The 14898-nt window shown below is 39.2% G+C and overlaps 1 protein-coding gene across 1 annotated transcript in view; it reads left to right on the top strand.

Annotated features, from left to right (window-relative positions):
* Window positions 1-14898, top strand: part of fasn (fatty acid synthase) — a 52894-nt gene that overhangs the window by 6443 nt on the left and 31553 nt on the right. Inside the window, exons 2-11 of the mRNA XM_053414086.1 lie at window positions 184-319; window positions 4812-4964; window positions 5179-5352; window positions 6152-6352; window positions 6520-6642; window positions 8020-8135; window positions 8357-8491; window positions 10317-10779; window positions 11717-11904; window positions 13480-13669. Of these exons, the coding sequence (XP_053270061.1) occupies window positions 193-319; window positions 4812-4964; window positions 5179-5352; window positions 6152-6352; window positions 6520-6642; window positions 8020-8135; window positions 8357-8491; window positions 10317-10779; window positions 11717-11904; window positions 13480-13669 (1870 nt within the window). The 5' untranslated portion in view covers window positions 184-192. The remainder of the gene's footprint in view (window positions 1-183; window positions 320-4811; window positions 4965-5178; window positions 5353-6151; window positions 6353-6519; window positions 6643-8019; window positions 8136-8356; window positions 8492-10316; window positions 10780-11716; window positions 11905-13479; window positions 13670-14898) is intronic.

Genomic DNA, 14898 nt, shown 5'->3' with positions numbered 1-14898 from the left:
CATGCTCTGTTCTTCTAGTTCCTGTCAGCACTTTTGCTGCAGCATTTTAGACCAACTGGATGCTTTTAACAGACTTACTAGGACTTGTTGCTAGTCAGTCTGGTATCAATCATTCATCACAGTGCATATAAAATGTACACCCTCTCATGTTAATGGCATATCTCTCTTACACTCTGTTCACAGTAACTCAGGATGGATGAGATAGTCATAGCAGGCATTTCGGGACGTTTGCCTGAGTCCAACAATCTGGAGGAATTCTGGGAAAACCTTATCAATGGTGTGGACATGGTGACAGAGGACAACCGGCGATGGACACCAGGTGAGACTCCACATAAAGCTGGATTTTGTTGATTGTTCTTCAGTGGAAGGTCAGTCCCACACTCTCTCAACCTAATTCTTTTGTAGTCAAAATCAGATTGAACTCAGCAAAAATTGATAGAGGTGGGCAAAATTTTTTAGCTATTAGAAAAAATTGTTTATATGTTTCACAGAGCAGCAAAAATCCAGTCTGACAATCACTAAAGCAACGAAGCCAGCATCCTTTCATGTCTTTGTTTTAGTCTGTACAGCCATTTTCAGAAATGTCCTGTGGAGTATCAGCAGAATTGGGTACGGAGTCTCTCTGCAGTTTTCCTTTTGCACAAGAACAACTCAGTGGGAGATTTTTTAGCAATAGACTAACACAGTGTGTCTGCATATCCGGTATTGACCTTAGATTGTTCGAATCTTATCCCTCAGATTGAGGAATTTCAGTTTTTTATTGGAATAATGTCATTTAAGGTCATTCAGTTAAATTAAAACAAAACAGACATAATGTTCTTCAGCCCTGACCAGCATGCAGGAAAAATCCTACCATTTCTCGGGCCTTTGGCAACCAATATTAAATCAACAGCTAAAAATGCAGCTGTCCAATTAATTCCCTACTGAATTTTAAAACATGCATTATCATTAAATGCTGCTACTTGCACCTACGAAATATATCTAAAATGTAAGAATATGTAATAAAATGTTCAAAATCACGATTATTTAAATGAATATTAATATGTGTCCTTATTCTGAAGTCTATGCTTTACTTTTTTTAATCACTTCCGGTTCCGGTAAACGCCGATGACGGCTGCGTGTCTTATTCCTCCGTGAAATCAGGATATCGGTGCCCGGTTATTCAAACCCTTAATTGTGGCAACCCTAACATTCTATTACCGACTGACCGGCGCGGAGAAATGCGGGTCCGGTCTGACCGGTCTGAACAGCAAGGCGGGAGCGCGCTTGAGAATAGTGGTGCGCGGCACGGCCACTACATGGTCTGCTGCTGCCCTCCCTGCTTTTCGACTCGCGCTGTTTTTTTCACCGCCGATCACCACACACACAACTCGCCTCCTTCACTTTACTGCTGCTTGAGAGTGAGTGCCACTCAGCTGGGTCGCTGAATGCTTTAGGGGGAAGGACTGAATTGCGCATGCGCGTCTCTTTCGAAAAAAATGCCAAATAATCGTTCTATAGTAGTTTGGAGATCGTTTGACCCCATAATCGTAATCACGATTAAATTTCGCTTAATCGAGCAGCCCTACCTAGTCTTTTCCCACCTGGATTATTGCAATGCAATCAATATATGCCTTAGTCCAGGGGTGTCCAAACTTTTTGTCCTGACGACCACATACAGAAAAAAATACGAAGGACTGGGCCACTCACGCCGCCACGCCCCCCTGCCCTGGAGTGGACAACTCAACCGCGTCGCTCAGGGTGTGTGGGGGGGGGCAGTTGAGACGCCTTCTTTGTGTGTGGCAGTCACACTTTATTACTTTTTCTGGAGGACAAATTTGTCCCTGATCTTTCTCCTCAGCTTCGTACACTCGTCGACCTGCAAACCGACGTTAGTCGAGATGTCCTTCCAGGAATTGCAGGCCATCTGCGTGTCCTTGTATTCCGTCAATGACGGGTTATACAAGTGGTCATACTTTCTAATCACAGCCTTGCGGGCTGCGTGAGGCTTGCGTAGCTTTGTCGTATAGTTAGAAAAATTTGGCAACGCACGCAAGGGGCACGCAAGGGGCTCTTTCGTGCTTGCGTACCCCTTCTTGCATGTCTCTGAAAACGCAGAAGCATGCGCCGGCCTTAAGTGCATGAACCCCGAGGGTACAAACCCAGAACAACAAGAATCAAGAAAGCAAAATTTCTTCAAAAATAAAGCTAAACAAAGTGCTATAAGTAGGTGACATTTAAGTGCTACTAAATTGCTAGTTTCCCCTCAATTTAATTTTTTTAATAAAAAAATAAAATAAAAGATATATATTTTATTTTAAGACATTGATGCGGGCCATTTAAAATTGGATGGCGGGCCGCAGTTGGCCCGCGGGCCATAGATTGGACACCCCTACCTTAGTCAAACCTCAATAACTTTCAAAATGCTTCCTGTATTTTAGCTGGAAAAAAAAACATAAGTCTCATATCACGCCAATCCTTGCATCCCTTCACCGGTTGCCTCTTTAAGGGATAGTTCTCCGACAAATACAAATTCCCTCATTATCTACTCACCACTATTCTGATGGAGGGGTGGGTAAATTGTGGAGTTTCAGGGGTAAACAGCATTGCAGCAGAATCCAATACAATTGAAGTCAACAGTTGTTTTATTCTTCAGACGTAATAAAACAACAGAAAAAACATAACAAGCCTCCATACTGCTTGTTTCGTGTCATCCCAGTGTCCGTAAACCTCAAGATTAATATTCGATTTGAAACAGTCATTTACATTGCGTTTTAAGCCTAAAAGTCCACCGGAAGTAGCGATGCTAGCACACTTAGCAACAAAATGATGTGTCTGTGGGATCGTGAATGCACCTTATAGGAAGATATCAGAGGACATTTGACCTCTCGCCAGATGTCAGCTGGTGTTGGCTCCAGTTTCCTCTGCGATCCTCGAAGAATTAGCAGTGTAGATAATGGATGGATAGAATGGATAGGCAAAGGTCACGGTAATGTCAAATGAGTCTGGACAAAAAAATTGTAGATGGCCATGCACTGGTTGGCGGAGGCATACAACCGCATTGCAGTATTTCTAGTTTATTTCAGTACTTGATGTGAAATCTATCCTTGTTTTAATCTTGAATGTGCATATACAGACAGAAACAAAAGTTTAAGCAATTTTCTGAACTGAAGAGAAAATATGAAACGGCTGAATAACAATATTAGTTCACACATGGTGTGATGTTATGTAACAACAGCAGGGCAGAAAAATTCTGTTGCTTCATTTATAATCCTTGTATATTATGCTGTGATTATACATTTTTAATTTGCAAGGTTTACAGAAGAGCACACACTAAAGTATCCCAACAAATATACTGTTCATGGGCAGTGCTTTTTAGAATCAGCAGTGACTCAAAAATGATTGGTGATGAAAAAACATTTAGAAAATGGTTTAGAAACATTTTGTAGTGACTACAACTAACCGAAACACATACCTCATGTTCAAAAAGTAGGATTTATGATGCAGTACTGTCTTTCTTCCATCTTTACAGGCACTCCAGTGCTTTCACATCAAGTACTCTTGCAGATGTAATGCTGTAATATGACAATTTCTAATTATATTTGCAGAAATTAAGGGCGAGACATGAACTGGGTTTGATCGAGGCCTTACCCATTTCTTTAGCATATTTTTTGGTGTGTGTGAGTCCGTCATCATCCTGATCCCGTCAAATAAATAAATAAAAATATCCCTATTAAGGATTTCAGTCCTCAAACCACAAAGCTCTATTTTACAGATTTTTATGTTTTTATAACTGGTTATTTTGTATTCATAGACTATGTTGCCCCTCTCTTTCCCATCCTCCATCTAATAAGTAAAATACCCATCCCTCAGTGTCTGGCAACCATCTTGAGCTTGCATTCATTGGCTGAAAGGGTTGGACTGGGTTAGCTAACACTTGTGAGACCACACACCAGGCATCAAGGGAGAGCAGGGTGAATAGAAGAGGAAACATAAGCATCCAGAGGACCAAGGGACATTACAAAAAGGAGAACAAAAAATTACTCAGGAACCTAGATGTTTTTTTTATTTGCTCACAAACAGAAATTCTGCATGCAGATGGGCAAGACTGGGATTGAGCAGCCAAGCTATTGGTTGGAGGATGACTCCTCTACCCCTCAGCCACAGCCGCCCGGTGCTGCTATTGTTTTTGTGTGAACACTTGTAGAACAGGGAACTGAACAAGTGCAGGGAGTGTGAGCAGGTTCCTTTAGTGTTGTTATTCATCATGTCTGACAAACTACACTATAGCTAGATGTGCAGTAAAGTATTGAGTGAACTGATCCACTGTCCACAAAAAGGGAGTGTGTTAGTCTGTCTGAACTAGAGCCGTTTTATTTGTTGGTTATAAAAGGAGCAACACTCTCTGGTGGTCTCTTAGGTAGATATTTTACTGGAAAAGACCAATATCAAGAATGTAGTCTCACAGGATATGTTGGCCAGTAATTGTTCCATTAATACTTAAGCAATATTTCTTATTACTTTAAAACATTATCAGCATATAAGAGGTTTTGCTCACCATGATCATGTATTAAAGTTTTAGGTTATGGTTAAAATGAACTGTTAATCAAAAATTAAAGTTTCAAATTAACATAACAGTTATTGAAAACAAAATCTTTATCGTGTATATTGAATTTCCTTACTTTCTCTCAAATTTTGGGGGAATTATGTGTGATGATGGTATGATGTTTAGTCATATATGATACAAAGTCTACTTCCATTGTGCTCAGAATCAATTTCTTTGTGAGGAATTCTTTTGGTAGTTACCATTCACCAATTTTGCTCTTTTCTAGGTCTGTATGGTCTTCCAAAGAGGAATGGTAAACTGAAAGACATCAGCCACTTTGATGCAGTCTTCTTTGGAGTGCACCCCAAACAGGCCAACACCATGGACCCCCAGCTCCGTCTCATGCTGGAGATTTCCTATGAAGCTATTGTAGATGGAGGTGAGGAAACTTTGTAATGATTCAAAGTAATATGAGTGAAAGTGGATAGAAAAAGTGGAAGAGGAAATAAAGTAAATGATTTCTGGAATATGAATGAATTTCACCATTTCAAAAACTCTTTAGTTTAGTTTAAAGGCAAGTGTATGCTCTGAGTGAGGCTACCTGATGAAATGTTAAGAGAATGTTGTAAAAACTGTATAATCTTGTGATGCAGGACTGAACCCAACCACACTGCGTGGCAGTAAAACCGGTGTTTACATTGGGGTGAGTGGCTCGGAAGCTGGCGAGGCATTCAGCAAAGATCCAGAGGAGCTACTGGGCTACAGCATGACTGGCTGTCAGCGTGCCATGTTGGCCAACAGATTATCCTACTTTTTTGACTTCAGTGGTATGCACACACATCTAGGTCCAACATAAGCTTTCATTGTTTGGCTTTTAGTTATAGATTAGACATAGACATTATAGATTCATGAAAATACTAGTTGTATTGTCAGTTAATAATCAATTACTATCTCTACTCATTACCTCTGGCAAAATAATCTCTACTAAATAGTAGAGAGTAATCCTAACCCTATGAATTATAACGAACTATACAAGGATTTGTATGTATTTGTATACTGGATGTAGACTGAGTCTAACCTTTCAATTTAGGGCTCATTTCAGGCCGCATTTTCCTCTTTGCTATATCAAACATCGAGAGCAACTTCCTGGCTTCTAACTTTATACTGAAAATGACATGTACTACTGTGCTGAAGTTTTGTTGGGCTGTCAACACATATTTTGTATTTAATCTGTGACATTCAAAAACCCTGTCCTGGCTGCTTTAAAGTAAAGCAGTATATGCTCCAAATACTGGAACGTCGCTGTGTAGTCACGTGCTTCTCACATTGTCTCTCTTTTTTTTTCAATATCTATAGTGTCCTTGTTAGTGTCAGAGAGACAGGAAAAATAAATAAAACTGAAAAAAAGAGCTTATCAAATCTACCAAAACTGAACTGGATCTGATAACAGCAGAATTGTCTGTCACTGCATATTTTCATGTATACCTGGATATAGATGCATTGTAGGTTATTGAAATTACTTGTAATTTAGAGGATGCCTAAACAGAGGCCTGATTATCCCGGGCTTTTTTTTTTTTTTTGCAGATATTGTTTTTAGATTTAATCAACTGTCTTCTCCTACCCTAGGCCCCAGCACGGCCATTGATACAGCCTGCTCCTCCAGCTTGCTGGCTTTAGACAATGCATTCCATGCCATCCGCCAGGGCCAGTGTGATGCTGCTCTTGTGGGTGGAGTCAACTTGATACTCAAGCCAAACACCTCAGTGCAGTTCATGAAACTGGGCATGCTCAGTCCTGAGGGGACCTGCAAGTCTTTTGACTCATCAGGTAAACATTTCGGGGTCTCTCTCTCTCTCTCTCTCTCTCTCTCTCTCTCTCTCTCTCTCTGATCACACACACATAGTTATGCCTGGGTGAGTCAAGTGTTTTTAACTCTATATTAATTGCACTAGATGCACTCTTGTATAAAGTTGACCTTTATATCATTCTGTCAGGTAATGGATACTGCCGTTCTGAGGCAGCAGTGGCAGTGCTACTGACCAAGAGATCAATGGCTAAAAGGGTCTATGCTACAGTGGTCAACACTGGCAACAACACAGATGGATACAAAGAGCAAGGTGAGGAGTCACATTAACTGCCTGTAATCTCTGTACTCTCATGCTTGGACGCATGAGCACTACATGCTTGGGGCGGCTGTGGCTGAGGGGTAGAGTGGTCGTCCTCCAACCTGAAGGTCGGCAGTTCGATCCCCAGTCTGACCCATCTCCATGCCGAAGTGTCCTTGGGCAAGATGCTGAACCCCCGAATGGCCCCCCATAGAATAACAAAGTGCCGCGAATAGATGCATTGCATGAATGTGTGTGTGAATGGGTGAATGTAAAACTGTACTGTAAAGAGCTTTGAGTGGTCATCAAAGACTAGAAAAGCGCTATATAAATACAAAACCATTTACCATTTACATCCAGTAACTAAATTACACGGAAAGTAGGTAGGTAGGTGGTATTGACCACATCTACAACTAGTAGATGACTAATGAGTTCCTACATCACTCATACTGGCACAGCCGTCAGGGGCAATTTGCGGTAACGTATCTTGCCTAAGAACAGTTCATTACACAGAATGGGAGAGACTTGGATCTGGTTAGTGGACGACCCACTCTTTTCCTGTCCCACAGTCTCATTGCCCTGCCCTGCCTGATCTCAGCCTGCTATCTACTGTCAATCAAACAAAGAATTTTAACTTTTTAAGAAGGATCATTCTTATTTTACTTGTTAAATACCTCAACAGGTAGAATGTAAAATAACAGTTTTAGAAATTATTTAGTTATTTAGTTAACAGCCTAACAGTAAATTAAACAGAAATGAATAAATAAACTGTTCTTTTTGACATTGTTGCTTTGACTAAATGCAATAATGGAGTGTTGGGAAAAATCAAAGCACACTTACTGTCGTCGATGTGCGGTTTCAAATTAAATATAAATTGACTGTTAATGTACTTACAAGTATAGCTCACATATAACTATTTCCAAAATCTAAGTAGTTTGTTAAAGATAAAATTATGCTCTATTGCATAGTGGGAGTGGGGTTAAAAGTGGGATTAATTCTGTAGCTCACACAAGAATTTATATCAGTAGTAATAACTGCGTAACCATTGAGGTCTTGGCATACATTGACATCTTTGAAAAGTATACACTATGGGCACTCTCACTTTCAGTTTTGTTGGTTGCTCCTTTTCTGTGATCTTATCACAATTAAATTGGCTAGAGATACTTCACAGAGAAACTGAAAGAAACTCAAAAGATCTTGATGCTCCCAGATTAATTTAACATTGCTGCAATGTTGTTTGGATACAGCTAAGAAATGACAATTACAAAAATGTAGACTTACCGAAATATCTTCTGAAGGTCTATGATATTTATTTTTAAGTAGAGATACAGTTACCCAACAATTTTGGTATGTGTTTTGTGTCCTTACGCACTCCTCTTTGTCCTTCAGGTGTAACGTATCCTTCAGGTGAAATGCAAAGGAGACTGGTTCATTCTCTCTACCGGGAGGCAAATATAAATCCTGAGCAGGTGGAGTATGTGGAGGCCCATGGCACGGGAACAAAGGTCAGTGGATATAATAATCAAGTTTCATAATTAAACTTACAGCTGGTTTTCAGTGCAAATATTGGTTTCACAAGACAATAGATAAAGATAATAAGACTATAATAAAACACTCATTCGTCAGAACACACTGACATTGATAGTCATCTACACACATACTGTACATCACAGTTCACTCTCCACAATTGTCTTACCTCTTTGGCATCTCTGCTCTCTACATGAAGGTTGGGGACCCACAGGAAGTGAATGGCATTGCTAATGTGTTCTGTCAATCAAAACGAGAACCTCTGCTAATTGGCTCCACCAAATCCAACATGGGTCATCCAGAACCGGCGTCTGGTCTTGCTGCCCTTGCAAAGGTGAGGTTTATTTTTTTGGTTTAATTTTAGCTGATGTTATAGATATTTTCAACCTGCTTCTGTGTGTTTTACACCGTTCTGAATGTCTTAACTGGAACAAGGGGCAAGAAATCTGCTGTTATGGCCTCTTTCTTGTAGCACCAACAGTCCTCAACATCTCTGTAAATATGGAATTGTCTTTATTGTGTCTTTGTAGTCTTAAAGGTTGAGTGTGTAAGATTTATGTGAAAGGGATCTTTCTAATCCTATTGATAGTATTTCATCTCACCTTGTTGTTTTTTTTACCCTAAAATGAGCCCTTTATATTTAAATACTTTATATTTATGTCAGGAGCGGGTCCTCTCTACGGGGGCCACCATGTTTTTGACAGTAGCCCAGGCTGGACTAACTCAACACTTTTTCAGGTTTTATGATAACTGAAGGCCACAGGTTCTCTTTAATGTTTGATGGTGAGGTAGGTGGTATATAGCTGCAACATGCAACTTCACCACTAGATATCACTAAATCTTACACACTGAACCTTGAGCACAAAGAATTGTACAACTGTCATACAGTCTTTCCTGAAAGTCATTCAAGATGTTGCACTTGGCTGTTCGTATAAAAAAAAATGAACAAAGCAAAAATATATTGAAATTAATATATCAATTATTATATTGCATATCAAAATCGGCTAATACATGTAAATCAAATGTTTTTCAACAATATCATTGAACTGAATCATCAACAAAGGCAAATTATAATCATGAAAGAAGCAACATTTTATTGATCAGTCAATTATTAATAACCAATAAATAATCAAGAAATTTGAAATCAGTAGCACTTTCTTTATCATTCATCACGCACACACTTCAGGAACAGTTATCAGGGGCAATTTGGTGTTCAGTATCTTGCCCAAGGACTCTTAAGCATGTTGAATGAAGGAAATTGGGATCAACCCTCCGACCCTCTGGTTTGTGGACATTGTGGTAACCTCACGCTTATTTTTGTGGTTTGGATTCAGTTTGAAAAGATTACAGCTAGCCTCACCTTGGTCCATCTATTTTTTATCTTATCTTATGAGCTAAAGCACATTGTGCGAGTGCGTTTAGAACATGTCCAGATCCACTTTTGTTAGCAGCCACTGTTTTGCACTTCTTGTTCTGCTTTGTACCGTTGCTACAGTCAAGCAATATAGTGCCCTGAGCCTCATAGACTCTTTCTTTGCTGACCTCTAGAGATGACAAAACAATTTGCCTCCCAACCCATAACTCATAGACTTTGCCTACTTTAGAAGAGGGTAACATGGTGAATGACCATGTCTTGTAGCTTTGCAAAACAACTTGCAGACATGATGTAGGGCAGTGGTTTAGTTGTGAACTTTGAGGGCAGGGATAAATGCAAAATTAAAGCTTGAGATGCAAACACTGCCTGCTTTTACAGCTACACTCACCTGTCTAATCACTGTGGTAAGGGATCATTACTGTCAGAACTTTTAGAAAGAAATAACATGTCTGTAGCACTCCCAAAAAGCCCAGTTTGCTCTGACTGGTCAGCTGGCCCTCTCTGTTGTGATTGGTCAACGGCTCAGAGCGTGTGTTGGAAATATAATGCCAACAATATTTTGTGTGGGGACAGGATTGCTCATTACTGCCAATGGCTAGTCTGACTTTGACTGACTGGTCAATATATTTGTGTGTGTGAGAGAAAGATAGAGTGACAGCAGGGCATAGAGTACAGCACAGAGCTTCAAAATTAAACAATGGAGCAGAGCACAATGTCAGACATCTAGGAAATTGTGTAAAAAAAAACATTTCAGTTAATTTGTTGTTTTACATCCCCCAAACAGGTGGTGCTTTCTTTGGAACGAGGAGTCTGGGCTCCCAACCTGCACTTCAACAGTCCCAACCCTGACATTCCTGCCCTCATCGATGGTCAGATTAAAGTGGTTGACCGGCCCACACCCATTCGAGGAGGCATAATAGGCATTAACTCATTTGGATTTGGTGGTTCAAACGTTCATGTAATTCTTCGTCCAACTGAGAAACATGCTGATGGACCTGTACCACCAAGGATTGTTCCCAAGGTGCTTAATGCCTCTGGCCGTACAGAGGATGCAGTGATTACCATTCTCAAGAAGGGGAAGGAACACGCTGCAGATGACAGCTTCCTGTCTTTGCTGAATGACGTCTCAGGTGGCCCTTTTACTAGCATGCCCTTCAGAGGATACACTGTGATAGGCTCTCAGAGTGATGTAATGGAAGTTCAGCAGGTGCAAGCCTCAGCCAGGCCTTTATGGTATATCTGTGCAGGTGAGTCATCAATCAAATTATCAAACAAGTAGATGGAATTTCAGATATTAGTTTCATATATGTTTTTTCCCGCAAATTCCCATCACAACCATCTCACAATTCAGCCTTTTGATTGTCTGGTCGACCGGTTTTTAATTGGAAAATGCTTCTTTTTTTTAGAGCAGGTCAGCAATCAAATATTTTGTTCTCCTTTTTCTTGCATCAAATAAAAAACAACATTAAATAATACTAAAACAGTTATACACAAATTTGATCATTTTAACTTAACATTTATTTAAGATTAATTTATTATTCACTTTATTAACTTGAAGACTTATTTGATAATCAAAATATGATTTGTATCAAAGTGCTAAAAACTAAAGCTAAAAAGGCTTCAGTTGACCTGTTTTCTTTGCACTTGGATATACCATGACCTGGATGACTGAGAATCTCCAGAGACGTTATCTCTGTTTACTTATGTAGATTTAAACTATACTTATGTTGAATTAGAATTAAGTAAATTTATTAAATTATATTTATCAGTAATCGGTAGTATCTGGTTTCTAGAAAGAGATTTTGCCCTTAATAAGGATACATTTTCAATAATTCAGTATTGTATTCCGTGAAGAGAATTCTCAGTAACGGATATTTAAAACCTGGTCAAATAAAACCAAAATTTAATTAATTGACCCATTAAACATTTTTGTAGAACTGAGAATTTTTTTTTTACACGTTCACTCCTAATGGTATAACAATTATACAAACTATTTGTCATTGGTGGCATCCATATACAATAATACAGATCAGCAATTGTTGAATATCACTACAGATATTGTTCAAACAACATTTCCCCATGAGCACTGCAATGGAAGTGTTATTTCAGATGTCCTTAAAGAGATGACGACCTTAGTATCTGTATTGCTAATTTAAGTTCTGTGACTATTTTTTGTATTAACAGGTATGGGAACACAGTGGGCAGGTATGGGCCGCAGTCTCATGCAGCTGCAAGACTTTAGAGAGTCCATTCTGCGGTCAGACGCAGCCCTGAAAGACACAGGCCTGGTCGTGTCTCGTTTGCTCATGGAGGCTGACGAAAACACTTTTGAGGACACTATTCATGCCTTTGTTGGCCTCACTTCTATACAGGTAGAGTGAAAATATGGACTTGGGGGTAGGAACCTTGATATGGCTAATCAAGGGCAAATCTGTGTCATTTTCATATGGACTATAGAGTACGATACTTAAAGTGCTCCTGTAAATATATTGACTTGTATTTTAGGAACATTATATGGATAGAATGTCTGTGCCTGTGTGTAATTTGCGTAGGGTTAGGCAAATTCTTCTGATGTTATAGAAACCCAAACAGGAAGGAGGTTAGCCCTCCTAATTTTGTTTTTATCAGTAATTTTAACAATAGCAGCCAACATTCCTCATGATGTTTCGTCACCACATGCACTTGAATAATAATTCCTTCCTAACTGGGCACTGAATGCAACTCTTCTCCACTGTCAATCACACTATCACTATTTCACTAACTTGCTACGCCCACTAGTGTAAGACGTATACATTACATCAGTCACAGAAAACAGAGATTCAAAATGTCCTCAAAAGATCCCTACTGTTACAAGACCAAGTTCCCTTAATACAAATTTCGGTGGTATTAACTACCAGAGTTTATTATATTGTAAGCTAAAATCACCATGTTAAATTCGGGGGGTCAGTGTTTAATGAAACCTTTATTTAATTTTTTAATTTTTTTTTTCTTTTTTCTAATCACCAAAAAAAAATCTAGTGCCGGAGAATACAACATAGCTCCTCACAGACTTAACCGGCTGCAGGTCTGCCGCTCTATGTCTTTTCACTGTTCCGCGATGCTGGTCAAAGATAATATGATAGAGCCTTTGCAGTACTCAGCTCTAGAACAGCTTTCCACAGACTTAGATCTGCTGTCTCTGTTGCTACTGTTAAAGGTTCAGTATGAAAGATTTAGTGGCATCTATTGGTGAGGTTGCAACTGAATACCCCCCACCCTACCCATCCCTTTCAAACATTAAAGAGAACCTATGGAAGACTTCAGTTGTCTTAAAAACCAAAAGATTGTCCAGTTTGGGCTACTTAAAAAACATGCCTGCCTCCGTAGATAGGACCTACTCGTGATTTAAATATAAAGTATTTAAATATAAATTCTAGCGTAAAGAAAACTTTTGTTCAATTTAGATGAGTGAAAACATTACTACGATTATTTTATATTAAATTTTTCCAATAGATCCTTTCACCTAAATCTTACACACTGAACCTTTAAATTTAATCTTAGAATTTACTTTTAGAGAAAGCCTGTTTTTTGAACAGATAGATTCTACTTCTGTTGTAAATGGTCAAATTATGTTATTTATATTGTACTTCTCTAGTCTTGATGACCACTTAAAGTGCTTTACAGTACAGTTTTGCCATAAACCCATTCATAGATGCTTTTTTGTGCAGCACTTTCTAAATTACACATCATTCATAAATTGTCGGCACAGGCAGCAGAGCTTGGTTTGCTTTTAGAAATCCAGTTGCAGAAGGAAGGCTCCATGCAGTGGGAGATGCAATCAAAAAGTATAGTTCAAAGTTCAGTTCTTGGCAAGGTTACTTAATGCCACAAAAGCAGATCCATGCTGTCTTTTAAAAAACACAAGCAACTGCAACTAAACCCATGTTCTCTGGATTCCCTTGTTACAGATCGCTCTGATTGACCTGCTCACTAAGGTTGGTCTGCAGCCCGATGGTATCATAGGACACTCGGCAGGAGAGCTGGCCTGTGGCTATGCTGACGGTTGCCTTGGCCACAGTGAGGCAATCTTGGCTGCCTACTGGAGAGGCCGTTGCGTCAAGGAGGCCAAACTTCCTCCAGGAGGCATGGCTGCAGTTGGTAAGAGGAGTGCAGTCATTCTTTTCCATATTTCAGGAGCTGGTTACAGGAGACAGGCACATTTAGAAGAAAGAAGGAGTGTTATTAAAATAAAATAAATTATATATATACAAATCCATTCTCAATCCCAGACACTGACATGCAAATATTTAATGGACCATGGGACCTGGTCATGCAATACTTTCAGATCTGACTACATGTATATCAGGGATGAGGTAACCTTATCACACATATTATATACAGTTTATGATGCTATTTCACAGAGAATTCACTAGGATTGATAGAAATATGTCTTAAACAACCTGTCCGTTTTGCAGTTAGCCGAGTAGTGTTGACACTGATACAAGCCTTCTTGTTGAGATTAGTCATCTCAAGACTGTGTTGATGGCTGTGATGTATCAGTATACCTTGAGCTTAAATCTTTACTTATCACACTTCTCATCAAGATCACTATTTTTCTGACTGCTGCAGCAGTGGGCTGTCATTTAATTAGTTGCAGCATAAAAGTGTATTTATCATTTTGTATATGGATGATCTTTCCAAAAAATGTTAGAGTGTAAGACTGGATGTGTGGCCGGGGACAGATTTGTCAAACAGCTTTTATATGCTGATGATTTAGTCATACTGTCTCCCTCTATAGTGCTGGTTTGCAGCAGCTTCTTAGAGTCTGTTCAGATTATGGTTTGCAGTTTGATATTAAGTTTAACCATAAGAAGACCGTGGTTATGATTGCTAAAACCAACAAGGATAAAAAGCTATCATCTGGGATGATTTTTTGTTGTGATGACAATGTTCACCTGAAGTATAATAAATATATATAATATAATTGAACGCAAATTTGCATCTGTACAGAGGATTTTAAAATAGCTTTCTTTAGAGCCTACTGTATTCCGTTCTATCCGGCGCACTTCAGGTGGCATTAATGATGCATTTAAAATCTTTCTAAGGTTTCCCAAGCTGGGCCAGTACAGGTCAGATGTTTGTTGCCTGTAATGTTCCTACTTTCCATGCTGTCCTGAGGAATTTAACTAACTTAACTTATTCGTGAAATGTTATCATAATGGTCTTAACTGAGCCTTGTGAGAGGGACACAAGGTATTCCTCTTCTTTCTGGAAACACTGAAACAAATGCCTGTATGTGTTTTAATAATTATATAATAATCCTGGATATGGACCTTTAGTGTCTCTAATAAAGTTGAAATGAATAGTCTTACACTTTTGCTCACTGT

Source organism: Pleuronectes platessa, chromosome 21, assembly GCF_947347685.1.
Source record: "Pleuronectes platessa chromosome 21, fPlePla1.1, whole genome shotgun sequence".
In the NCBI taxonomy this organism is placed as follows: domain Eukaryota; kingdom Metazoa; phylum Chordata; class Actinopteri; order Pleuronectiformes; family Pleuronectidae; genus Pleuronectes; species Pleuronectes platessa.
This window is presented reverse-complemented; position numbering and strand designations above follow the sequence as displayed.